We start from the raw sequence: 26,772 nt of genomic DNA, 5'->3' as shown, positions 1-26,772 counted from the left end.
TAATAGCAGCAACGGCACAGCAACTATGAAGGGACGAGTCTACAGATTTCGGGGCAGTTAGCGAAAGGGCACACGGATTTCCACTAAAATAACTTCAGTCCCCGAGGACTAGTCACAGCCACACCTACATCGTCAGCCCAGATCAGCAAATGGCAACCAGTTCTTCGGGAGGTACCGAGACACAACCACCTACTACACCCTGTACAAGAGTATGTAACAGCGTCAGTAATATCACAGACGGTCACCTACAACATAGGTTTCAAATGCGCTTTGGCGAAATATGGGTTCGGGTGCCTCATGTGATATTTAAGATACAGAAATGCAAGCTGAAAACATCTTTAGGATTCTGAACGAATGAATTCCGAAGAGTGATACTGTGATTTGCATACAGCCGGACTAGGACACTCAGACAATTCAGCAGTTCAGGAAGTAAGTTCTGCGTGCCTACTGTGTCCCAGGTGGTGGAGATAGAGACACATGAGACCGCGCCTTTCTCCTGACAAAGGTCACTGTCTAGTGGAGAGAAACACTCAGATAATTATGATAGAATGTGACAGGAACAATGATTACGACAGGAACGAGACCTTAAGCCAAAAAAATAAAGTGGGAGGCCTCATTAAAAAACAATGTTACATTTAAGGTGTATTTAAAGATGTATCTGAAATGCCCCTCAGGAGAGCTGCAGGACTGAGGAAGTGGGTAAACTGAGCTCCTGGCCTCTCAGGTCAGCCCAGGCCTTACTCAGGTGGGGAGGGACAAGCCCGTGTTGATAGGAGAAGACTGATGTTCAGAAAGACAGGTGGGAAGAGGGAGAGAGACACCTGCTGGGAGACTGAGAGAGGAGACAAGGGAAGGGAGACAAAATGAAAGGGAAAAGCAGCGCCATCACCCAGACACTGAACGATGGCCCTCATTCACACCCCAGACGGGGTACCATGGGCACAACAGGGGACTGGATTTGTTGTCACATGACTTGGACTGAAGTCCTGGCTCCACTGTTTAGTACGCAGGTGGCCAACAGAAAACTGACTAAGGGTGGTACACAGGTAGGGCTCCAATGTGAGAAACAGGAACCACTACAGTTATTTTAAGCATACAAGGATGTAGTATAAGAATTTGGTGCTTACAGCATTATGGGAAAAGCTGGTGGAAATAGGCAGAAGCTGGGTTTCCAGAAATTATTCAAAAGTAACACTAAAGACCTGACCCACCCTCTAGAGGAACTACTGCATCTGCCACTAGTAGGAAAGCGAGGCATTAAGAGGTTGCCAAGGCTACGGTTACTTGTGGATAACCATGAACCTGGAGGGTGCCAGGTAACACTTGCAAAAATACCAACATCGCCATACCGGTTCCCAGAAAAAAGCCAAGCCACAAAAAGCTGCCTTCATCTCAGTTCCCTTCCAAATGGCACATGAATACAACTAATCGGACAGACCTGGCTCACCTCTCAACCTGCTGCCAGGGAGACCGGCAGACCGGTCCCGAAGGCACACTAGGAGGGGCCCGGAGTGTCTTCTGAGTGCCCAAGCAGCAGAGTCACGAGCAGACTGAGCGGTAAGGATAATTACGAGCACCCACGGCAAGAGTTCCGAAGGCAGTGCAGTCTCAGAATTAGTTCACTCCATGGCTCCACTGCATCATTAAGGACTCAAGGTCTTTCCATTTTATTTTTTCCTGTTCTTTTCTCACCAGAGGCTTGTCCCTTTTTGATTACAAAATGGCTGCCATAGTTCTAGGTAAAAAGTACCTTTGACATTGATGACAGAAACAAATGGGCCTATTTTTTGTTTTTGCATTATCTTTGAATCAGAGAAAACCTTTCCCCAAACGCCGCAGCAGATGTCCTCTCAGACTTGCTGACCGGAGTTGCGTTATTCATCCACGGCCCAGACCATCACTGGCAAAGAAACAACGTTAGCGTGACTGCCCTGGACAAAGCGTGACGCGCTCTGGGGTCAGACAGGACCCTTGCCGAGCAAACCGTCTTGCAGAGACAGCCACCCGAACAACATTAGCCTGTGACAGCCGGGACAAGGCGGGTAGGGACGGGGTGGAAGGCAATCCACAGGTTCAGCAAGTTGCTTATCCCCAGCCCTGTCTTACTTTGCTCACTTCTCACGTGAGGGTGTTCACGCTGGCCTGCTCGTCCAACCGCCCAGCATCCCTGCGGTCGCCTGTGATCTAACAGGGCCGTCCCAACCACCCTCTCCGAAAGTGCTCACCGCGAGGGCAGGTAACTGCCTCGAGGAGAAGTCATTTGCTGAGATGTGCGTTTTTGAAGCATTGTATATGTCATCAGGAAGAAGGCTAGATTCTGTCAGAGAAAGACAACCAATAAACCATGAAACTGCCCAGCAGGGCTGGAGCGTTTCCAGAGAACTTTGCCGCTGCTGTTGTTGCTGTTGAAGACTGTCCTGCACAGCGACGCCATGCTGATGAAGCAACACTGTTTCTAAGGCACGTCAACCACGATCCAGCAGGAAAAGTGGATCAGGAGCCTCGAGTTCACAGGACACAGCTTACTATTAGTGCACATGTTAGTACGCAGGCTCTAACGTATAAAGTGTGTGGACAGGTGCAAACATCATAGCCCTAGAGTTCTCAAAGGGTCATGCGCTTGCCTGTCGCTGTAGGGTACAAGCTAATGCCTATCTATTCCTCTGTCAAGTTCAACACTCAGTGCAATTTCACTCCAAATACAGTTGACCCTTGAACAGCACAGGTGTGAACTACGCAGATCCGCTTATATGTGAATTTTTAAAAATAAATACATACTGTAAGTGTAGTTTCTCTTCCTTATGGTTTTTTTAAATAACATTCTTTTCCGTAGCTTACTTTATTGTAAAAATACACCGTACAATACATGTAACAACAAAATACATGTTAATCAACCGTTAACATTATCGGTAAGGCTTCCGGTCGAAGGCGGGCTACTAGTAGTTAAGTTTTTTGGGGAGCCAGAAGTTATACATGTATTTTCAACTGTGTGCCGGCTCTGCACCCCCAACCCTCACATTGTTCAAGGGTCAACTAGAGTTACATGAGGCTAGCCAGGATTACTACTAATATGACATTATAGTGTCTTTCTGCTTGCCCAAGTTAGTTCACTGAATCAAGTTACATTATAATATCAAATATTATAGAATTGATGTCATACATTGATGATGAAACTTTTCAAAAGAATTTCCCCATTTGCTTACTCTCCACTTTACATGAGAACCCTACCAGCAAATACAATGAGCCATTCATTATACCGGACTCCCAGGCCCAGAGTAACGTTAATGATGCAATTACATATTCTGACTATGCCTCCAATTTTGTCATCCAGATATTGTGAAAAGACTGGGAAAGGCTTTGCCCTGTAGAATAGTGCCCTTTTGAAATGATGGAGCAGTTACACAGAGGGCTAATTTGTTACTGTGGTAGCTGTGTAATATCACTTGGCCAGACTAAAGCTGCATTTGCCTGAATGCCCTTCCCTGCGCTTCCAGTTGGGAAGGGCTTATAAGAGACACTCTTCTTGAGATTAAAGGGTGGAAGTGAAGCAGCAGGCACTTGTTTTATAGATTCCAGAGGTTGGGGTCTTCGTCTTGCTCAGTCAAGGCCTTGGCGGGGGGGCACTGCCGGGCCTGCAACAGCACCACCTTCCCTGGACCCCTACAGCTTCTGTGAGTCCCACATCAAGCATGTCTTTGGCACACCGGTAGGGTGCCAGCTTCTGCAGGACACTCACGCCACCAGGGCTGGAGAGAGCAAGCACTGACACCACAGCCCATTCCTGTGGGTCCCAGCTCGTCCCTGCCCTCCTGGACTTTACAGCTCTCTCCTCCTGCGTCTGCCCTGCAGACAGACTTCAATGTGCAGCATGAGACCTAAAGAGACTGTGTGCCCACAGCCCACAACTGCACTGAGACGAGCCCCTGTAACAACTTCTTTATTATGCTGTGTGTGCGTTTATGCCACACACGCACACCGACATGCGCTTCTGCCTTCCGGACTGAAACCAGTGTTTAAGGCCATGGTTAACGTGTTGGAGTTTCACTCCTTGGCACACTGTCCATAAAGATCTTTATTTTGAAAAGAAATGACCAAAGGTAAGCTTTTTACTTTTTAAGTTCCTACAATCTAGTAATTGACAGGTATGTGAATCATCAAGAAATAGAGAGTTATGGCTTAAAGAGGCAAGAGGGATTACTAAACATTTAAGAGAAATTTCCATTTGAAAAGGTTCAAAATTAAGTTTTAACATTAAAGCTACACCACAATTATCTGCTCAATTTTGCTTTGAAAACTTTTTATTCTACAGTCATTCTAGAAAACTTTGGCATTGCTGTATATAAAATTTTGATTTTTAAAAACACATAGTAAGAAAATGACAAAATGAAAATGGCATAAAGATAATTTAAATATACAGATCTCTACATAAAGGGGGTAATAGCAGCATCTATTGTGCAAGAGTTAATAACAGGAGTCTTCTAAAGAATAATACTTATTATTATGGCTAACGTTCATATATATCAGTGATTTTCAACATTTTTCAACTCATGGCACACATAAACTAATTACTAAAATTATGTGGCACATTAAAAAAAAGTTATATATTTTTTGCCAATCTGACAAAAAAAGGTGTAATTTTTATTCATTTGTGCTGGGTGGCTATTGTTGTATTGGCTGCTGTCATTTTTTATTTGACAATTAAGGGAAAAGAGGTTTAAAACTCCTGCGGCACACACCTGTCTGCTGCAGCCAGCCAGGTGAAATTCGCTGATAGACACCATTCTGCAACGCGATACCGCCAAACGGCAAGCCTGCTAGAGGAGCTTTAGCCAAACATCTCACCTCAACACCTACTCTGCAGGGAAAGCTCCAGGATCGCCGCCCTGGTGCCGAGGAGGGAACCATGGCAGGAGGGGGACTCTTCTAGGATGACCCATGAGGGAAGTGGCAGCACAGGGCACTTGGGCAACACCTGAATCCACACTCTCATCCCAATTGCCATGCTACCACTTTTTAAATTGATACAAAGTTTTCTGAAATAGAAATACTACTTATAATACTCAGTTATTCATCATGTGGTGTCTCTTCCTCACCTCCAAGCCTTTACTGGTATTCCTGAACCAAACCATCTCAGGATAACCAATCTTCTCTGATCAGACTGTAAGCTTTGTGAGGCCGGGTCCTAATTTCTTATGACACTTTAAAATACTTCAAGAGTAACAAACATAGTCATGGCTATTATGAATCAATGGTTTGTGATATTTAAGTACCAACTGGTGTGTAAGTCTCTTGTCCTCTTAAATGGACATGGTGCTTTATACACAGCAGACAGTAAAGCCCTATTAATCTTAATAGTCCAGTGGCTTTTCATCTGGCAACACAAGGCTGAAAAAAAAATACAAAACCAGAATTTTTTCAGTGAAAAAATTCTACAAAAATGGTATGCAGGTCCATTTACCAAATTCCTTAACTCTACAGCAAAGGAAGCTTAAAGGCCATTTCCAAACAAATCTAAGAAATTACAAACAATGGGTAGAAGATGTATAGAACCTGTTATTGTTACTCAAGGAAGCAACACAAATTCAAAGTAAAGATTGCGAAGGGCTTGTTGAACTAAAAGAACATACTCATCACGAAAAGACAAGGCAGACTGGCGTCAGGAAGTTCACCCAGTAACGTGCTTTCACAAGAGGCTGCAGCCCCATTGAGAAAGCACGGCCCCGTCCTACGGTGGGTGTCCTCAAAGAGCAGGACCGGGTCTCAGACCACTGCACACAATTAGCATTTATATTACACTTTGTAGCTGTGCTAGCACTTTGGGATTTCAGGTTTTGTTTCAGTCTCCATTTGGGCCAGTTATTTTCACTCTCTTCCACAGCTACAAACTGTCAAAACAAGGCATCTATTTTATAAATGTGCTCTACATACCAAAAGGAAAACTAGTCTAGAGCATATTTATCTCAGCGACTGGAAACGAATTCAAGTGGAATGGACGTAGCAACACAACGTGGAGTTGAAAGGGAACTTATGCTGGTTCATATGGCACCTAAGCTCCTTACTGCAGCGTCCCCGGATGTGAAAATAGCATTATCTTCAAATCGGAAGCTCATAGCTGCAATAATTTCTAATAACTGCTACTTTAAAAAAAGAGTTTAAGTCATATTCTATAAAAGTGGTGTTCTCAAAACACCAAAAACTCATGTCCAAAATTATGTATGCAAAATAGGTCACGGTGCCTGGAACAGCTCCACTTTTGCAGACCTGCAGAGCTTGCTGGCTCGTCTCGAGAGAACGCCTTGCGGCAGGAAGCTCAAACAGCACGAAGTCATCCGTCTGTCATTCCATTATCCACACCCAAAGAGAAAGTTCACTCTGCTGAAAGAATTCTGGTCTGGTAAAACGTTGCGCGAAGCACTCTACTGTTTCCCAGCAATGCAAACCACAAAGGTACATGAGTGATGCCGTACATCTAATTCTTCCAGCCTTCGTGTGTCTGCCAGCATTATAAATGAGTCATTAAGAGTCTCAGATTGATTGACGTTGTTGTTGGCTACTGCTGAGAAATCTCATTTCTTTCACGACAGCAGGAGGACGATCTGGGTTTAATAACTGAAGGGCAGAGAAAGCACACGAAGTTAAAAGAATCTGAAGTGTACTGGTCCAACTTTCTAGGGAATTTATTTTGTCAAAGGTTGAATGACATATTTCATCAAAAGATCCAGGCTGGAGAGATAGGCTCTAGCCTACAGGCAGCACAGAAGGTGTATATAATAAAAGTGAAAAACCTCACTCTACCTGTAAGGTTTGAAGAGAAGAGCAGTTTGCTAGATCAAGTCCCAGGATGTCCCACGCATCAGTCAGCCACAGACCACCTTCTAATGCACAAGCACACTCTGGCCAGACGATATCCGGGCCACCAGAAACCTTAAGCCACTTAGTTCCATGTTGTCTTTGGAAGCCAAATAACATGAGGAGAATCTGCACAGACTAGAACTTTTAGGGCAAAAATCTTTCTTCCTAAGGGATTTAGGCAAAAGCAATAAACTTCATAGGGCAGAGCCTTTACACAAGGAAAGTCAGGAGAAAAGTTTCAAGGTGAAGCACTAGCCAATAGCTTAGTTCAGCTGAGGCGTGGAGTCCTGTGGAAGAGGAATAGGGATGGGTCGAACACACTGGCAGGGAACTATTATCGAGTGCCTAGGATTTCATAGTAATCGTTTGCATTCGATTGTAGTTAATAAGGAGCCATAGGTTTTAAAGGATAGTGAAAAGATTGAAACTGCGCCTAAAAATTAGCGTAGCAGCACCGTGTAGGACACAGGGAAGACCAGCTAGTGGGCTGTTGTAATTGTTCCTATGCAGTCAGAACAAGATTAATGACTGTGGCAACAGTAAAAGAACAGCAAGCTAAGGAGCAATTCCTAGCATGGAATCTACAGGACGTGGATAGTAACTGGTGGCAACAAAAGGGAAGATAAAAATTGAAGGTTGTTACTTGCTTATGGCATAGGTGGCTGAAAAAATAAAACCAGAAGCTACAAACAAACCAACAAACAAACAACTCCCTCAACAGCTCCAGCAGGAGGATAAGCCCTTCCTTGGACACGACCGCCAATGGTGTGTGTGGGTAAGATGTCTAGAAGGCTGTTTATAATGAGGATTCTGGGCTTCGGGAGAGAGCGTATAGGGGTGGTATTACATAAATATAATGGTGAAGCAAGGAAATGCGACCACTGCTCTAGATTATATAGGTGAGAAGACCCACCTAGGTTAATAATTTGGGCAGAAGCAACATCCTGGGGATAGGAAGGAGAGAGAGGAAAGAAAAGGGGGCAGAGGAAATGCACAGTCAGAAAGGTAGGCGACAAAGACAGCGGCCTGCTCCAACTGGATATTTACAAGCATAGCGAAGAGGCTTCCATCTACATTGAAAGAACTAATGACACAAGCAGGATAAATGCTGGCGAGAAAACCTGGCGAACTTAAAGAGGGCGCTGCAACAGTGGTCATTAGTACCATGGTTCTCAGTGCTGGCCGCACATCAGAATCTTCTGGGGAGATTTTAAAATTTATCAGTGAAGAGGCTCATCACTGACCAATGGAATCAGGATCTGTCGAGGCGGTGCCCAGGCGTTCGCAGTTTTAAAGCCACACAGATGATTCAAGTGCAGCCTGGGGTGAAAAGCTCTGTTCTAAATAGAATGATGAAGACTATTAAAACATTAAGAAAAAAAAAAGAGAGAGAGAGAGTCAGCAGGAGGTAGGGAAAAGGGGCACAGCCCGCTCCTGGGGTGAACGTGGTGTAGAAAAGAGGGTCCGGAGCCCTGCGAAGTCCCGAGAAGGTGTCGTGTCAGCAGAAGGTTTCTCTAGGGGCAGGAGAGCATGAGCCTGTTTGTAGGCGGAAGAGAAGACAACAGTGGGCACAGAGAAAATCAGTATCTCAAGGGAATGGAGACAGCATCAGATTGGGGGGGCAGTGTGCACTGGAGTGAGATTCTGGGAAATTTGGGAGCGGGTACAAATAAAAGCACAAATGGCGAGCTTAGCTCGATGGGGTAGAACAGTATTTATTCCTCAGAAAAAGGAATAAATGACTAGGAGAGGAAGAAAAAGAGAAAACTGTAAGCAGAGTAGAACCGGGGCATGATAAGAGAATGATCTTTAATAGAGGAGGATTTGGAGTTTCAAACCGTGGAGAAGGCTTCACCACCTCAGAAGGAAAAGGCCTCAGATGCCATTTAACTGAGGCAGGCACACACCCTTCCCTGTAACTCGGCAGACTGCTCGCGAGGAAAGGCCGGAGAGATGGCTGGGTTATGTGCAGGGGGATCATGTAAACTTGCGAGTCAGATGGCAGAGGTTAATCAACAATATGGCTCAATATTAGAAATCAGATGCCGACAGCTTTATAAAAAAGGAACAGCCTGCTTGGACCCAGGTTTCCACTCCCATCTACATTAGGTCCTAAGAAAGGTAAAGATCTCATCCCAGTTTTGAATTAGTCCTGTCTTCAAAACAATCGTCTGTGCCTATGAGGTTTTTTCCTTTGTTTAATCCCTCCAGAAATACTGACAATGAGGAGAGAAGTCACATTTCATTAAATCCCTAAAATTTCAAGGAGTTGCATGAAATTGATACAGGAAAATTAGAATGTCAAGGAATCCCTGAATTTCTGGAAGGCATATGGAAACTAAAACAAACTAACAAACAAAAAAAGAACCTGAATATAATTTTTCCAATAAATGAAGTCTCATAGAAATGATCAGAGATCACCTAAAGTTTAAAACTCATACACCTGTTGAAAAAAACGTGAATAATCATGAGATAAGTGGATGTCAAAGATTCCATTTACATTCAGCCAGGTCCTGACAGTGACCGCACAGGCTTAAAGGGTTTGATTTTACATTCCTTCCAGGACTTGGGATGTCCCCGTGTATGATTTGAGCACTGAAGTGCCACCAGCTCTCGTCCTGCGCTGTGAACGGGGATAGAGGTGGGTTTCCTGTGGGTGACGAACAACCCACCTGTGTGCCAACCCGGTTGGACTAAGGTGCTGCTGTCTAGGTCTCGGTAAGTGGTTCCTACTAAAGCCTGTACATCGAGCTGAGCAGAAATGAAATAAAGTCTGAGCGGTGACAGAATGTCGATTTTGGAGTGGGTAAAACAGCCCTTTGAGAGAGTTGTTAACTTTGGCACTTTTTTGATTCTAAGAATTTTATTTAAATATCACATTCTTCTGTCACAAGCCACATTTTGGAAAATGGCAAAAACGATTTACTGAGAAGGAGAAAAATTACTGTTAGGCAATCATTTTCTTGGAGGCATCACTAGAAATAAGTTGAGATTTGCATTTTAAACCACACCGATTCGGCACGTTTGGAGGAGAGGGCAGGCGGCCAGCGATACCCCCGCTCACGGGACAACTCTGATGTCTCTGTCACCTGCACGGTTATGTGAGAGGTGTTAAGAGGGACACAGTCTCGACAGATTGTTACGAGGTATCCGCGAGATGAGGTGGGTTCCAAACACTGGAAAGGAAGTCAGAGACTTAGAGAAAATCAAGTTTAGGGAGAATAATAATGAAAGAATACAGTCAGGTTTGTCAAATGTAATGACTGAGGGTGATGGAACACCCTCAATTTCGGATGTTCAGACCTGGCAAGACAGTCAGAGGAAAACGCACAGGTGCGTGACAGAACATTTGAGTTTACCCCGATACGTGAGTGCTGATTTTCACAACACCTTCGCACAATTAACTCCCTGGTTCCGCATGACGTCCCTGACGTAGGTGAAGCAGGCTTTTATTATACTCGTTCTAGAGCTGAGGCACCCGAGCTTTGGAGAGGTTCCTACCTGGCCCAGAAGCAGCCCCCAAGGCTCGAGTAGGAGTGGGGCCAGGTCCAGACCGAGGTCCTGCCAAGCCAAGCCCGGCTGGCCCACTGCACCAGGGAGAGCTCGCTTTGTCCGGACAGATTATCATGCTATTTGTCTTTTTATCTTTATTTTGGGCTGTTTTAAAAATTAAGTAGTAATTTTTTCAATGTATACCAGTAATAAACAGAGTCTATTTTACAAAGAATCCAAGGATGAAAGACATTCGTTTATTCATATCCCACGTAAAAGAAATCAGAAGCAACAGGAAGGGGGATGGGGAGTTAGGATTAACAGGTAGGGTTTCCATTTGGGAAGAGGAAGAAGTTCTGGAGGCGGACGGAGGTGATGGCTGCATGACAAGGTGAATGCACTTAATATCACTGAACTGTTCCCTAAAAATGGATAAAATGGCAAATCTGACATCACGTATGTTTTCTCACAATGAAGCGAGGCAACACTCCCTTACATTACGCTAGAACTCTGATTAAAATGTTGCACAGAAGATAAATTGCCAAGGGGTGATGTCTATGGCTGCTGTTGGTTATCTGTTGAATATGCTGCTCTTCTAGTTAAGTGTGACCCAAATTTTAAGTAAAAAGAAAAAAACTACTTCTTATTTTCCATTTGTACAACTAGATGCATTTTGTATCCATTATCAAGTGAGTCTTGTAAAGCCAAATGAAATTGAAGAGAGAGAAGTAGAACATTTAATCTTACTTAGAGATTATTGTGCCTTTCACAGCATTCACCAGGAAGTGACTAAAGCTCACCATACTGGTGTGTACTTGTTAATGGGAGTTAATACATATAAAAAAATAGGCAATAACGTGTATAATTGTAAACTGTTTACTATTCAATACTGTTAATTGTGGGAACTTTTTCCAAAAATGCTTTGGACTGTGAGCTCCACGAGTACAGGAGCTTGCCTCATTCTTTGCTGTATGTTCAGAATTCAGCAAAAAACAGAAGGAAGGGAGGAAGAAAGAGAGGGGAGAGAAAAAAAGACTAATGGATTTACATATACACCCAAACAGGTGCCCAGAAAACTTGGGGTCTGCCACATCTGAAAGAGAGAGTAGTTCACCACGTAGACTTGACTATATCCAGAGCCACTTTTTCCTAGAGCCATGCTCAGCAGACACGTTAGCATCATTGGTGATATTTTACCGACCTATCACGTGAAAGCAGGAACTGGACCTTAGAACATTTCAGTACAGGGTCATCACAGGCAGTAAACCCGAGACTCTATACTTGGGGATCCTGTCTGCTAACCTCTAGGATTTCCCCTGTAAGGTCCCTGTTTCAGGTACAGAATATAATGTCACACCAATTCAACAAGACTTTCATTGTTGTCACCAGTAATTATTACCTTGTTTCCAATCATCTCATCTGTACTCCTGTAGGTCAGACAGAAGATCACTAAAATGCTGTTTATCTACCTTTGGGTTTTTTTTTCCCTTTTATTTTTTTAATCCTTCCTTGTTTTCTGGCTTTAGAAGTAGTAGCAATATTAGAATATCAGAAAATCAAAGCCCCACTATTACTTGGTCGAAAGCTTACATCAATTATTCCCTTCACCTAAATCTAAGACAAGCAATCACACTGGTCAACGCTTATTCATCTGAATGCTATAACATTTCATTTCTCGAGGTCAATTACTTCACATCTTGCTCTGGGAGATTTCCAGGTTAATATTTAATTAATTTTATTCTTCTGACCAAGAGACAAAGTTATTTTAGACTCAGAAAAAGAAGTACTCTTAATCTTCTGTGATAAAGGGGCAATCTCTCTACTGGATTCATGGGAGCATCCTGGAGCACCATCAGAGTTGACTGTGGCTATCTTAATTCTTTTCAAAAAGTACCATGAAGATGTAGTATTAAACTTAGAGAAAGAAGATTCATTGTATCAAATCTGAAACAAAAATCTGTAGCTAACTAAAACAAAAATAACATCAGGAAAGTATGAGAAAATCCTCCTATGCCCCATGCACCCAAGAAAGCACTTCCTTCTAGTTATGCCCCCCAAAATTGCAACAGAAAGCACAGCGAGTCCTTCTCATTCTTGTTCTTTCCAGCCGAGTACCTGCCCGCTGGCAGTGCCTTTTACAAAGACCTTTTTCCCGTTCCCTCAACTGACAGTGTGTGGGGCGTGCACGGGAGGCCGGTGAGTCCAAGTCCACTGCTCCCCGATGAACAAGCAAACAGCAGTGCTTTAGCAATGATGTAACACACTAGTGTAAGTCTCAAAATGTAAGTTTTGCAATGGCACAAATATACATTTACTCCATAGAGAATAACCAGGAAAGCTGCCGATCATTCCCACACTTCTTATGACCTGCCCGAGTATGTAGTTTGCAACTAAGGTTTTTTTGTTTTGTTTTGTTTTGCATTTGCTAAAGCTTTTCTTAAAACTACTTATAAGGAAAAATAAAGGGAGAGATTTTATCAGTAACCAATGTTATCTGAGAACCTACAGGGTGTATAAAACAGAACTATATTCTTATCATCCAAATTGAAGGACTGTTTTATGGAAGAGGAATTAGACGATTTCCTTAAAAACCCAAAGGCTAGAACTGGAAGGGACAGGTAAGTTTGCAAGAGACAGAGCGTTCCGCACTAACAGAAGGCTTTCTGATAGGCAGTTTCATTGCATGAAGAAAGGAGTTCCCTCAGTAGGCGGAGTGTCTTATATCACCACATGTCTGCATATTGAAACGGACAGCATTCAAGATGTAGGGGCACTGCAGAGAGGATCCTGTGTTGGAGGGGTGCGGCACTGGAAGGCCCCAAAGATTCTAACTACAAATGACCTGTATATGGCAGTCATTCCAGTGACTGCTCTTAGCTAACTAGTAAGTAGGTTAAGAGTCCAAAGTTTACATACAGGACAGAAAAACTTTACAACATGTAGAGGAACACAGTGTAGGTTACAAAAGGTAAAAGGCAATGAAGTGAGGCAGATTTACACTTAACATCCAGATACATCGCCAGCCAATACAACTATTTTCCAAGGAAAGGACAGAAAATCCAGCGTAAATCTGACAAGGGAAGGCACGCTTTGGTTGATTCAGTGTTGCCAAAGGGTTGGAGACAGTCTGTAACTCCCAGTGTTATCTACAGTTCTGAAATAAAAAGCTGTCTTCAGTAAACACTCTGTGACAACATCAATGGAAAGTCTCAATAAAAATCTCCCCAGCACACACTGTCACGGAAACAATCCTTTCAAGACAACTCCCCAGCAAATAGTTATTTTGGAGAAAAAGCAACTACACTCCTTGCTGCTGAAGACTCAGGAAGCCACTAAGCAGAGGTTTAGCTCCCCACGTAACTTCCCCTGTCTCCACCTGATGCATTGCCCTACATTTTTAACGGAACGTCTTAAGGTCTCATGAAAAAGTTATGAAGTACTGACTTTAGCTGAGGCTCCTTTTCACTCAGTGATGCCATGCTGATTAACAACAAAAGTGGCATTTTGGGGCAAAGGAAGAATCAGATATTCATCTGCCGTTACCAAGTTAATAAACTGTCAAGTGGCAATGATTCAAAAGAACTTCAACAAGAACTGTAAAATGAGAAAAGAGAAATTCATTTGTAATTAACTTAAGGCATAAAAGTGAATGCTTAGTCCTTTCCATGTAAATAATTTAAGAGGAAGTATATGCCAGAGAAAGTAAAAAACACTGGAGGAGATTTAACCCCCCCCCAGCTATCTCTTTATGACTTTTCCTTACATAATTTGTTTGTTAAACTATTAACATTTAAAAAATGCAATGAAGCCCTGGCTGGTGTGGCTCAGCTGGTTGGAGTGACTGTCATCCTATAACTGAAAGGCTGTGGGTTCGATTCCCATCAGGGTACACACCTGGGTTGCGGGTTTGGTCCCTAGTCCAGGCACATATGGTAAGCAACCAGTTGGTGTTCCTCTTTTTCCCTTTCTCTCTCTTTAAAAGCAACTAAAAAAAAATTTTAAAATGCATTAAATGCATAAATTTAATGTAAGTATCTCATTTAAATCTCATGAAACCTCATTTATCTAAATTTACAGGTGAAGAAATGGAGTCTCCACGAGTTTGAGTTACTTGGCAAAACCACAGGCTAGTAACAGCAGAGCTGGTATTTAAAAACAGGTCCATTTCCTACTATTCTCTGTGCTCATAATTGCTTCTAGGCAGTCGAAAATATCATTCAGGGACTAAAACCAACACCTGGAATCAAATGTAGAGTGGGAGGATGGGTAGCGGAGCCATGACAAGGGCTGAAGAGTGGACGAGGAGAGAGAGATGGATGGAGGGGGTGTTAAGGAAGTAAGGAGGGGAAAAGGACATCTGAGTTGGCCCCTAACAGACTGCTAATATTTCAACAGGCAAAGAAGGGCAGAAGGGCATTCCAAACACAAAGGACTTTGAATGGCATGAGTAAATAAAGCAATGTAAAACTGCAGAGCTTATTACAGACTTGTGAAGAGATGTCAGGCTCAAGGCCATAGTAAGATAAAAATTCCTGGTCAAGAACTTGGACTTTATTTTGCAGGCAAGGGGAGCCATTACAAGCTCCTGGACAGGTGGTTTGTATACCACAACTTACGAGCAGTCAGTATGGAGTAGCAGTGCGTGCGCAGCGACCCGTTTGGTAGGTACTGCTGAATCTCCCTGACACATTTCCCCTGGTCGCTAGGACGTCACTTTCTGACCCTTCCTCACGTCTCCTTTGCTGTGTTCCCCGTACCTGCTTTGCCTCTTACACACCAGTGTGCGTGAGGGGATCAGCCCTCGGACCTTTACTCTCCTTTATCAAACTCACTCTAGCAGGTGGTCCTCTCACCTGTGGGTGTAATACTGTTGTTTGTGATGACTGTCGGCTGTATGTCTGCCGTCCACATCTTTAACCCCCACTCCAGACTCTCCCTGGATGCCTATGAGATATCTCAAGCTTAACAAGATCAAACTCAACTGGCTCTCTCCTCTCAAACACACTCCTATCCAAGTCTCCTCCATCTTAGTCAATGGCAACTCCATTCTTCTCAGTTCAGAAGAGAAAAGACCTTAAGTTATCTGCTTGCATCTTCTCACCCACAGTCCACACACGCGGTCTACGAATAAACCCCGACACACCTACCTTTGAAGTACAGCCTGGTCCAAGTCACTACCACCGCCACCCGCATCAGGGGTTGGCAGACCACAGCCCAGGAGCCAAATCTGACACACCAACAGAGTTTTATCAAAACGACCATTCTAGCTCTGGTTCGTATAGCTCAATGGACCGAGCACCAGCGCGTGGACCTAACGGTTGCCGTTTCGATTCCTGGTCAGGGCACGTGCCTGGGTTGCAGGCCAGGTCCCTGGTTGAGGATACATGAGAAGCAACTGACCGATGTTTCTCTCCCTCTCATTCTCCCTCCTTCCCCCTCTATTAAAGATAAATAAATAAAATCTTTTTAAAAAACACAACCATTCTAGTTGACATAGTGCCTGTTCTGCTTTTGTGCTACAATGACACACTTAAGTAGTTGTAACGACGACCATGACTTGCAAAGCCTAAAATATTTACTACCTGGGCCTTTACAAAAAAAAGTGCCAACCCCTGGTCAGGATTATTACATTAGCTTCTACAGTCTTCTCCCTGCTTCTGTCCCTCTGCCCCCCACACACCATTCTGCACGAAGCAGCCAGCGGAAATTTCACACCGTGCTGCCCAATGGGCTAGTCACTAGTCACACGTTGCCATTCCGATTAAAATTCTACTAAATAAAAAATTTAGTTCCTCAGGTGCATTAGCCCCAGTTCCACTGCTCAACAGCCATAGGTGGTTCGGGGCTACCTTACTGGACACCGTAGATATTAGAACATTTCCATCATCATATAAAGTTCTGTTGTTGAGCTCTTTTTCTGGAGTTTGGATCTGTTCTTTCATTTGGGCCATGTTTCTTTGTCTCCTCATTTTGGCAGCCTGCCTGTGTTTGTTTCTATGCATTAGGTAGAGCTTCTTTGGATCTCTGTCTTGGTAGTGTGTCCTAATGTAGTAGGTGTCCTGTAGGGTCCAGTGGCACAGCCTCCCCTGTCACCCAAGCTGGGAGCTCGAGGTGCGCCCTTTGTGTGGGCTGAGTATACCCTCCTCTTGTAGTTGAGCCCTGATTTCTGTTGGCAGGTCAGTGGGAGGGATTTACCCAGGCCAGTCAGCTGCAAGGACTGGCTGTGACCACTGACCACCAACCCCCACACTCCTTGGAGGATCAGCTGTGCAGGGTCAGAGTGGTGGTGCTCTGACCTGGTCTGTAGCTGTCCACTGGGTGTGCAGGCTCTGGGGTTTCTTGGGTGGTGCAGGCCAAGGTCAGACCCCACCTGTGTTTTGCCCAGGGTCACCCTGCCTGAGGAGTAAAGCAAAGAGATGGCTGTTACTTGTGCTGGGCTTGGACACTCCCAGGTGAAGTCAAACTGTGATCCAAAGCTGGCTTCTGCTAGTGCTGAGCCTGGAGACACTTAGCAAGAGGTACTGGGGTTGGGAGCTCACTGAGGCTGGCTGTTGCTTGTTTGAGAGGATTTAGGAAGTTGTGAAGCATGAGCCAAGACCAGCCATTCATATGAAAAAACCACTGTTAACAGCTTCAGTGGGCCCTTAAGTTGGGTGGGACGGAGCTTTAGGAGATATCCAGGGCGAGGGCTGGGCAAACAGTGTGAGCCAGGTTGATGGAGTTTCAGATGTGGTACCCACCTGCCAGCTCTGTGGCTTTGTGAGATGAGGGCTCAGAAAAGGGACAATGGCCTCTGCCCTCCTTTCTGTCTGGGAGAAAGCTGTCCTCCAGCTCTCACCTTGATGCCAGGCACTTCAGTGTCTCCCTGTGTACCCCTGGTGCCTTTTAAGCAGCTACCCTGGTGCTGGAGCTCAGAGGGAGAGAGTCTGAGTAAGTCCCTGTGTGCTTCTTTAAGAGGAACTGCTGGGGGCTCTAGAGTTTCCACCACCATCTCAATCCCTGCTGGGTTTTGCAGCCAAAAGTTATGGGGACTTATCTTCCTGGCACTGGACCCCTGGACTGGGGGGTCTGGTGTGGGACTGGGACTCCTCGCTCCCAAGAATTTCTCCCCAATTTTTATCCACCGCAGGTGGATGTGGGACCAGCCTGTTCTGCGTCTCTGCGCCTCCTACCAGTCAGTGTCAATAAATACATACCTATTGACAATGGAATCTAAAAAACAAACTAAGCAAACAAGAAGAACAGAGACAGAATCATGGATATGGAGAGCATTTTGATGGTTGTCAGAAGGGAGGAGGGTGTGGGGGAATGGGTGAAGAGGTGAGGGGGTCAAGAAGTACAAATAGGTAGTTACAAAATAGCCATGGTGATGTAAAGTACGGTATAGGAAATGGAGTAGCCAAAGAACTTATACGCATGACCCATGGACATGAACAATGAATGGTGTGGGGCTTGCCTGAGGGAGTGAGGGGTGCTGGATGGAGGGGGGCAAAGAGCGAAAACGTTTGGACAACTGTAATAGCATAATCAATAAAATAATTTTTAAAAAGCCACCCCCCCAAAAAATCTGTTCAGCACTGCTTTAAAATGTAAGACCACTTCCCTCCACTTCTTGAAACCCTCCATTCACTTCCTTTTCTATTCTGTGGCAAAGTCTTTGGTAAGACCTACGATACGAGTGCGATCACCACCCCCCCCCCATCACGAGACCCCCACCGCTTCTCTGGCCTCACCTCCTTCACGCCTCACTTGCTATGTTCTGATCACATGGGTCTTCTCACAGTGCCCTTGACTCACGCGGGCACTCTGTTCTTGCTGCTCCTCTTCCTAACCCCCTGTCTCCAAACATCTGCACGATCATTCCCTCACTTCCCTTGGCCTCTGCTCAGGTGTCCCGCCACAGAGCCCCCCTTCCCAACCGCCTGCAGGTCTACTTACCTGTCTTCACGGCACTTGTCGCCAGCTGACCTGTTAAATCTGTATTTTATGATTCGCTACTGAAGTAACAGATATGACATTATTCACATCTGGAATTCTGGCTGTTTTGTTCTCTGATGTATCCGCAGGGCCCAGAACAATGTCAGCTACACAAAAGGTGCTCAACAAATATTTGCTGAATGAATGAGTAAGTGGGCAAGTGAATGAATGAAGGCAGGAATGAATGAATGGGAACACCCTACAGAAGAGCCCAAAACCAAGTAAGAGGCTCTGCTTTTAAATCTGCCTCACTGACCTAGCTTCCACACATGGATTCACAATTTCGTCTTTTACTTCCACCAAAGCTTAGTTGTTTCCTCCTGTCAGGTGACTTTGGAGAAACTGATCAAGTAAGTAAAAGCTTCTCAACAGCTCCGATTGAGTCCTCTCTGCCAAGCAATTCAATAAGAAAGGCTGGAGAATTCAGAAATATCAGCTTGGGAAACCAGATCTGACCTGGCAGCCCGAGGCCTCGGACGGAAGTTACCGGCCCAGGAGCAACACTCGGCCTCGCCAGGTCTTGCCGGCCTGGGGTTCCTCACTAATCTTGATACGTTATTTTTGACTCTTCCAGAATTTAAATTGGCATGGCTAGCAATGACATGTAAGAAGTTTTTTTTATAATTTTTATGACTCAGGGCTTCCTTTTTAATTGTGAATAAGTCATGATGGAAATAAATTAAACTTCTTTAGTTGCTCAAGAGAGTATTCCTCATCAAGTCAAGAGGTGTTGTCACATCTCTGCCTGGGGAGACACTATTCCCCTTGTTTTACACAGTATTCTGTTTTCCCACCCTCCCCGACTCCATTTCAGCTTTAATGAAGGAAACACGCAGGAGGTGGAAAGGTGAAGACGAAGGTTTAGTGGAAACTGCCGGCGGCCAGCCGGTGCCAGCTGCGGCCTGGCTGACTTTAATATGGACCACCTAACCTCCTCTGCCCTCTTCTCTGCCCTGTAAGGCACTTTTGTTTTTGTCAAGAACCCCCAAAGCAACTACTTTAATGAGCAATAGGGAAGTAGCGTGAATACATTCACGAATCTGACAGCTTTCATCTGGCAAATTTGTAATGTATGAATTCCAAAGCAGGTAAATAATTTAAGACTATTAATGTAAATGGAGGAGTAACATTTCATTTATACAGAACACTTGCAAAGAAAGGAATTTTCATCCTCTGAGGCATATGAATAAAAGCAAATCAATGAGATGATCAGTGACCTAGGAAGAGGTTAAGAGCAGCTTAAATAATAAAGGCAGAAGTAGAATTCAGACTGACATAAGTTTATTTTTTCCTGATTATGCATCCATATGGAAATAATGCAATCTGAGAAGCCTAATTTATGCAGTAAGGGCACAACTCAAAGCCTGCTTGTTTAAAAAAATGCAACAATTTGGGGCACTTTGGAGTAGTGATATTACATGCCACTTTGCATTCTGAGTGGCAGGGAAATTTTACATTGATTTTCACAGAAGACACATAAATGAACACTCTAGTAAAAAATCAATGGATTATTTTCCCTTTCTGGGTGACCTTTAAAATGCCCAGAATTCAAGCTGATATACCTAACAGTTATCATCATGTCTGCTTATACTGCACCAAAGACCAGAGACATAAAGTTTCAATAATGTTTCCAAATCAGCTACTCATAGCCACGTGTAATTGCCCAAAGCAGACTTAAAAACAGCCAGCTTGCCTTTCCTTGTGAAAAGGAAATACTTCCTCTTAAACATTCCTGGCTGCAGAACCTTACTTTTTTTTTTCTAAAGGAGAAAGAATAACTATTTTTCTCCATTTAAGGGGCCTCCGATTTTCCCACTGAACCCTAGGTAAATGCAAAAGTAACAAGAATTTAATGAATTCAGGTAAAGTAGCTGACTATGTGTAGCCAGAGAAACTATTTTCCCCTAGTTTTACATCTTAAACTCTTAAAATCAAAGTGCATTATCAATAATTTCCAACATTTCACTGCAATGAAAAGAATGGTTTTAAGGCTTCCAAGTCCCAAATGGGATAAGAGGTAAGGGTTAGCAAGAAATCTTAAAGTTACATTTTATATCTTGTTCTACATTTTATGTCCTTTTCTATCTTTGTGGGCCAGGAGTTACAGGCAGCTGCCAAAGGCAGCAAATGCATAACCGCATCTACGTGCCTCACTTCAAAATCGGTCTATTCAAATTCAACCTTGTCAGGCACTGTGAAGGGTCTGAGTTTTCACCCTGTTTGGAAGCTCACAAGTTAGCCAGCCACAATCCCATGGACACTGGCAGAAGACCCACTGCCCCCTTACTAACCGCCCCCTCTTCAGAGACCAAGGCCATTCAATGACTTTCAGCAATAACTTTAGCCAGAGTACCCTCATGTCCTTGAGGCCCCACACCCCCAAGCCACGTGATGAGGGCCAGGGGCTGCATGGCACTCAGCACAGGAGGAGAACCTGCGGTCGGCAAACCCCAGTCCTGTACACCGGGCTGCAGGCAAACCTGCCCAACCTTTGCCCTGGAAGGAGACATTCTTTGTGTGACGCCGGACAGGAAATAAGCCTGCCCTTCACTCCAGAGGGAGCCACCATCTCTTCTTTCAAGGCTGTTCACTCTACAACCACGCTCGAGAGGGTGGTCCACCAAAAGGGGTGCTGAGCATGTTCACAAGCTGTGAAAAACACACAGGACACCCTGGAAAACTGCCTCCCACTACACACTCTCTTGCCTGCACACGTGCCCAGGGGCCATGTGAAAAGAGGCACAGCTGACGCATGAGCAGGTCAGGGAAAAGACAGAGGCCGGTGCTGGTGGCTGACTGTAAAGGTTTGAAAGCTTACTTCATCCTGCAACAAACATTCTACTATTCCTGCATTTTTCTTCCTCTCAGGCTCACAGTGGCCTATGCTTGACGTGGTGCAATCTGGCCAAGGGCACACTAACAGCATTAGAAATAGGAGTGACATCTCTCGACTTCCAAACATACCTCTTTCTGCCACACCACACTGCTTCCACATTAAAACAGATTCTCTATCTTATTAATGGTTCCAATTATCAGTTTTGATTCCTGCATCTTTCCCTAAAGATACCATATGAATCCCAAATAGGTAACATTCAGAAAGGATGCTTGATGGTATTTCAAAGTATTTTTCCTTATAATAAGCTCCTAAGAGTATAGAAAATGGTAAACTGCAAAGTGATACCATCGTTGATAAATGTGCACAATATGGATGTTTTTCTTAATCTTAATGAAAAAAATGGAAATTAAGCTCTACAGTTTCACTTCTTCACCCCAAACCTAGACCAGTCCATTAGTTTAGTGAAAAAATAATGAGTTATCTGAATTTCAAGTTCTCTATTTTCCCTTAATTGGATATATAGACAGTAAATGCAAAAAAAAGCAAGTCCACCAGAAGCTAAAGGAATAGAACAAAATGACAACCTGAATACCGAACACCACTTATTTTTACTTCAGGAAAACTGAAGGGTCCTATTTCATGCTAAGAAGTTCTAGCCCCAAATATACCTTCTTCTTAAAATTCTAAGACAAATGTATGCCCTGAACAGCTCTGCGTTGTGTGGTGGCGGCCTGTTCAGAACGGCGGTCAGGGCAGTTTCGGGTGAGCTGTCTCTCTGCCGGGACGCCCCCTGTCTACACCTCCCAGTGGCCTATGTTCTGTTTGCAGACACGCATTTGACAACCCTGCACCGTCAATCACAGTCCCATGGGGTAAGGGCCCATAATTCTTAACTCCTCTGTAATCCATCCATCCGTCCATCTGTCCAGCCATCCATCAGTGCATCCATCATTTCCCGATCAGCTTCTATCAAGCACGATGCAAGGCAGGGTTAAAAAAAAAAGAATGCTAACAGAGACATGGCTAACTTGTGTCAAGTTCTGGTCTTGCTATATTAAAAATAACTATTTCTTGAAAAGGGAGAGCATTATTTCTAATTTTCTGTCACTTCAATTTAATGAGAAACCACCAAAGTCCACTTCAGAAAAATGCCTTTTGCACAGATTATTTTATAGTATTTTTGTTTGCTACTGTGCCTTATTAAAATAATTCTCATGACCTTTTCCACTGTTTCTGCAGCGCTCAGCTGCACACTGTGCGCATGGGACGGGGGGCAGCAGATGGACGAGGGTCTGCAGGAACGCCGCGGAGGCGCCAACAGACGCACAGCTGATGTAGCCTGGACAGGAGTCCAAGTTCAAACCCCTCAACTCCGTCGCTTCCTGGAAAATAAATTGCTTCTAGCCTGAAAGGTCTTCTTGCTTTCAGTTTCTTTGCCTTTTTTATATCCCTGGAATGCCTATTACCACGCTACTTTTCTGGAAAATTCTTCTACATGTCATGGTTTGACAGGAAAATCTCCAATGGCTCCAAACTGACTGGAGGACTCTCCGGTCCTGCAGAGGGAGCCCACCACAAATCCCCTCCTTCATCCTCAAAACGGGCCCGTTCCCTAAAAAGCCTGGCCCACCGACTATCCCCAGGACACGCTGCTCCCACACAAATGCTCTCACTGCGCCTTTTTCCTTCTTGACACAATGGTATTTGGGAAAATTTGTTGCAGACTGCTTTTTTAATACACACGAAATTGAATGTGACCATCATATACTTCTCTTATGAACAAAATCTTGTTTCACGTCATGTAACAGTAAATACGGAAGAGCAGTGTTTATCAAACTGTGCTACACGGAATACTATTTTTAGGAGATGTTAATTTTCTTTCCACGACAGAATGTAAGGGGAGATCCCAAGGTCAAATAATTTGGGAAAATATTGCAAACTCACTGACTTCTTTTGAAGTTTCGGAGTTTACACTAGCATACAGAGCTTCTGAAATCTCTTACTAGAGGAAAGTTCCATATTGCTCGGTCCACTCACTTTCTAAACCTTGTTTTCTTTGTTGAGGTAAGTCTTGTGTATAACGTTACATCTAGTTCAGGTGTGCTGCACCGTAATCCCACATCTGCACAGACTGCCTCACGCTCACCACCCCAAGTCTGGTTTCCAGCGTCACCAGGCAACGGGCCCTCGCCCACTTCACTCTCCTCTGCTGCCCGCACACCCCCCCATAATGGCCAATCTGCTGTCTGCCTCCGAGTGTTTTTATTTTTTTGTAGTTGTCTGTCTGTTCTGGTTTTATTTTTTAGTATTCCACACAAGTGAATGGTATTTGTCTTTTTCTGTCTGACTTACTTCCCTTAGCATGATATCCTAAAGGTCTGTCCATGAGGTTGAAAATTGTGAGATTTTACCACATTTTTGAACCAAGGACTGGCGTTCCATTGTGTAACATATAAGGCCTTCCTTCTCCATTCATCCGCTGATGGGCGTTTAATTGTTTCCATATCCTGGCTCTCACGAACAATGAACACAGGGGTGCACATATCTTTCCAAATTTCACTCTTCCCTTTCTTGGAGGATCATTATCCTGCCTTTTCAGCTAATGTTCACTGAACACTTGTGTACTAAACGTCCACTCTACTGAATCCTCACGACATTCCCATGAGGAGTAAATCAGTATTGTCCACATTTCGCATTTCAGAATACTGAGGCTCAGGGAGGGTACAGCCCTCGGTCACACAGCCAACAAGTGGGCAAGCTGGGGCTTGAACTGGGCCCTCTACCGCCAGGGCCCAAACTCCTAGCCCCCGCACTGCAGTGAGCAGGATTAGCTGGTAGTGACCCCACAGCTCACTCTGGGCTGCCTGGAAATCTAACTCTTTGGGGCAGGGCAATACCTTTCCCCTAGCTGAAGGGGCTGTGTCCCAGATCCGTTCTCCACAGCACTGGTGGCTTCCTCCTTCAGAAGAGGACACGAAAACTTCCCATGGGGGGCTGCTTTCTCATCCTTGCCCCCTGGGACGGCAGAATAACGGGGAGCTGAAACACACCCTGCAGCCTCGGCAGAGCCCAGCCCCTGTGCACCGCTCTAGGGGATGGTGGGAGGACTGGGGGACAGTGTGCCTCCTTTTCTCTTGCTGACTTAGCCATGTGAGTTTTCCTTTCTCCTGGTACAACCTATCCGCTAGCCCGTGCTGGGGGAGGCCGTGCAGTCGGTCTGGTGCACGATGAATGGAGGCCGAGAGGAGTCCACCCAGCACAGCCACACCACATTTAGCATAAATCTTACCCACTCCTCCAAGGTTGAGCTGAAGTTCCCTTTCTTCAGTAAGTCCCTGATTCTCCTTAGTGAAGGGGGATCCCTGGGCCTCTAACCTGTAGCAGACGTTATCCTTTGGCCCATGAAAAAGCACGTCTTAGATATGTACCACCATTAGTTAAGACATTCTTCTCACAAATATGCATTTGATTCTAATGAACATTGTAGGCGTCTCAAAGCTAGGGCTGAGGCCCCATGTATTCAGTACCTGTAACAGACCCACAGGCAACCCTGTACACAACAGGCATGTAATGCATACTTTCTGGGTGTATATGTGTATACATGTAAGTATACTTTGTCCTTCAGAAAGTGACACTTCATCCCCTAATTGGGTATTATGAGCACGTACTATATATGCCAAGCACTGTGTTGGGTGGGCACTGGGCTGACAAAGATGCCACCCTGGCACAAGAAGCCTGTAACGCTGCAGCAAGATAAAGACACAATGATGTATTATAACAAAATTAAAGAGTGAGGTGGGAGCGGATCGTGGGGGCTTCACAGGCGGGGGAGGGGAAAGCGGAAAGGAAGGAGGGCACCCCCAGGAGGAGCAGCCACAGCCCCATAGGGCCTGGATGAACAAATCAGACTAAACGGGAGCAAACACCTACAACGGAATGGGAGAAACGCACCAACTCCTTAGTTACTAAATGAATGCTAATTTAAAAGGAGATGATTCTTATCACTTTAAAATTATAAAGCTCACTTAGTAACCAAAAGTTCTTTCACCAGTTACTGACGGTGACTTACACACAAAAGGGCATCTCACTGATTTCATTCTCTGGCAGCAGCCACCTGAACAGAGAAGAAAGAGCAGAGAACCTTGCAGAAGCTCTAAGGGTTCATCTCTGTCCACTCTTCCTCACCCTCCCAAGTCCCTTTTTCCCTTAAGAGCTAACTGAACCTCTGGGAAATATCAGATGGTCGCACTTGCTAACAAGACTTTTTAAACGTAACAATGAGTGGGAAAAAAAGTTCTTGTTTCTTTGTTTATATGTTAAGTCTAAGGAACACAGAGCTGGTGTGAATTATCACCAATTGCAGAAATATACTTTTAAAGATTTTCTAAAACTAACATAAAACAAATAAGCTCTTTAATGACAAAAATACTCTAGAAGAAAGCTCCAATTTTGAAGGCATTTTCATTTTCATACTTCGTGACAGGTGACCAGATCTGTGTGAAAAGTCACTTTGAGTCTCCAAGTCTAACAGGCAAGGCCAGGCGTGAAAAGTGCTCACGGAGACTGCAAACAGGGAGAATTTCTCTCATCGTCCTTTTGAAGCACAGCTCTCCTCTCTGGAATTTTCTAAAATCATATTTCTAAGCAGGTTGTGTTCACACAAGAGCCTCCCCAATGCACAGGCATCTCTCTCAGATCTGTAACAAGCCTTCACAATTATTTGCTGGATGTTTTTTCCCTGCCAGGCTGGAAGCCCCATGTCAACTTTTTCAGGGTATCGAGTCCCCCGTACTTTGCAGTGCTCTGCACATAGTAACTACTTAACAAACACCTGCTGAATGAATCACTACATGACTGGAATGCCTCAAGGCAAAAAAAATTTACCAGTTCTCATGCTAGAACAAACGTATCTAAAGGCAACACTGTAAGATATGATTTTTGAGAACTTGCCTGTAATATGTTTAGAAGCAGGGAAAAAATCTTTATTGGGATACGCTATGCTTTCTACATAACTCAAGGCAAAGCTAATTGCTTTAACGATTCTGCACTATCTATAAATGGTTCTTGCCATTTGAACAGGAATAATATGGCTATTTGACAGTAACTTTCCTATGAAGAAATGTGCTTTCTAGAGCAAGAGTCACCATGAGAAGTTAACTGTCTGGTTCAGGTGTCTGTACTAAAAATACCCCATCCTCCCCAAGTGAACTAATTAAAGGCACAGGCACCCTAGCACCCTCCACTCTTCTCCCTCTCTCTCTCTGAACACCCCTAGCGATAAAGAGAAAGCAAATACCCAATGTCAGGTGAAACAACACACAGCATGCAGATGAGGTAGAAAGGATCATCTTCGAATTCATCACACTTAATCAGGACAGAAAGGCCCCAATATTCAGCTTAGGAATTAAGGGAAAACACAAAAGAAGAGCAGGGAGAAGGCCAACACTTTTGAAAGCCCCTATAGTCACTCAAAACATAGGACCCTTTATTTTTAAACTCTCAATTATTCTCACTTCTAACTTACAAATTTTAACCTGGGATCTCTCCTGTTTGTTGAATTCCGAGTATTACCCCCACTCACTCCCGCCCCCCAGCTCCCGAGTAACTAGAAAACA

General features: G+C 44.4%; 1 protein-coding gene across 2 annotated transcripts in view; it reads right to left on the bottom strand.

Moving 5' to 3' along the window:
• EXOC4 (exocyst complex component 4) overlaps positions 1-26,772 on the bottom strand; it is a 672,527-nt gene that overhangs the window by 268,665 nt on the left and 377,090 nt on the right. Inside the window, exon 11 of one of the 2 annotated variants that reach the window (XM_045191096.3) lies at positions 4,652-6,609. The exons of the other annotated variant lie outside the window; for it this stretch is intronic. Coding sequence (XP_045047031.1) covers positions 6,603-6,609 — 7 coding nt within the window. The 3' untranslated portion in view covers positions 4,652-6,602. Of the gene's footprint in view, positions 1-4,651; positions 6,610-26,772 lie in introns of those variants that run through there. 2 annotated transcript variants of the gene reach the window in all.

Source organism: Desmodus rotundus, chromosome 6 (assembly GCF_022682495.2).
Source record: "Desmodus rotundus isolate HL8 chromosome 6, HLdesRot8A.1, whole genome shotgun sequence".
NCBI lineage: Eukaryota > Metazoa > Chordata > Mammalia > Chiroptera > Phyllostomidae > Desmodus > Desmodus rotundus.
This window is presented reverse-complemented; position numbering and strand designations above follow the sequence as displayed.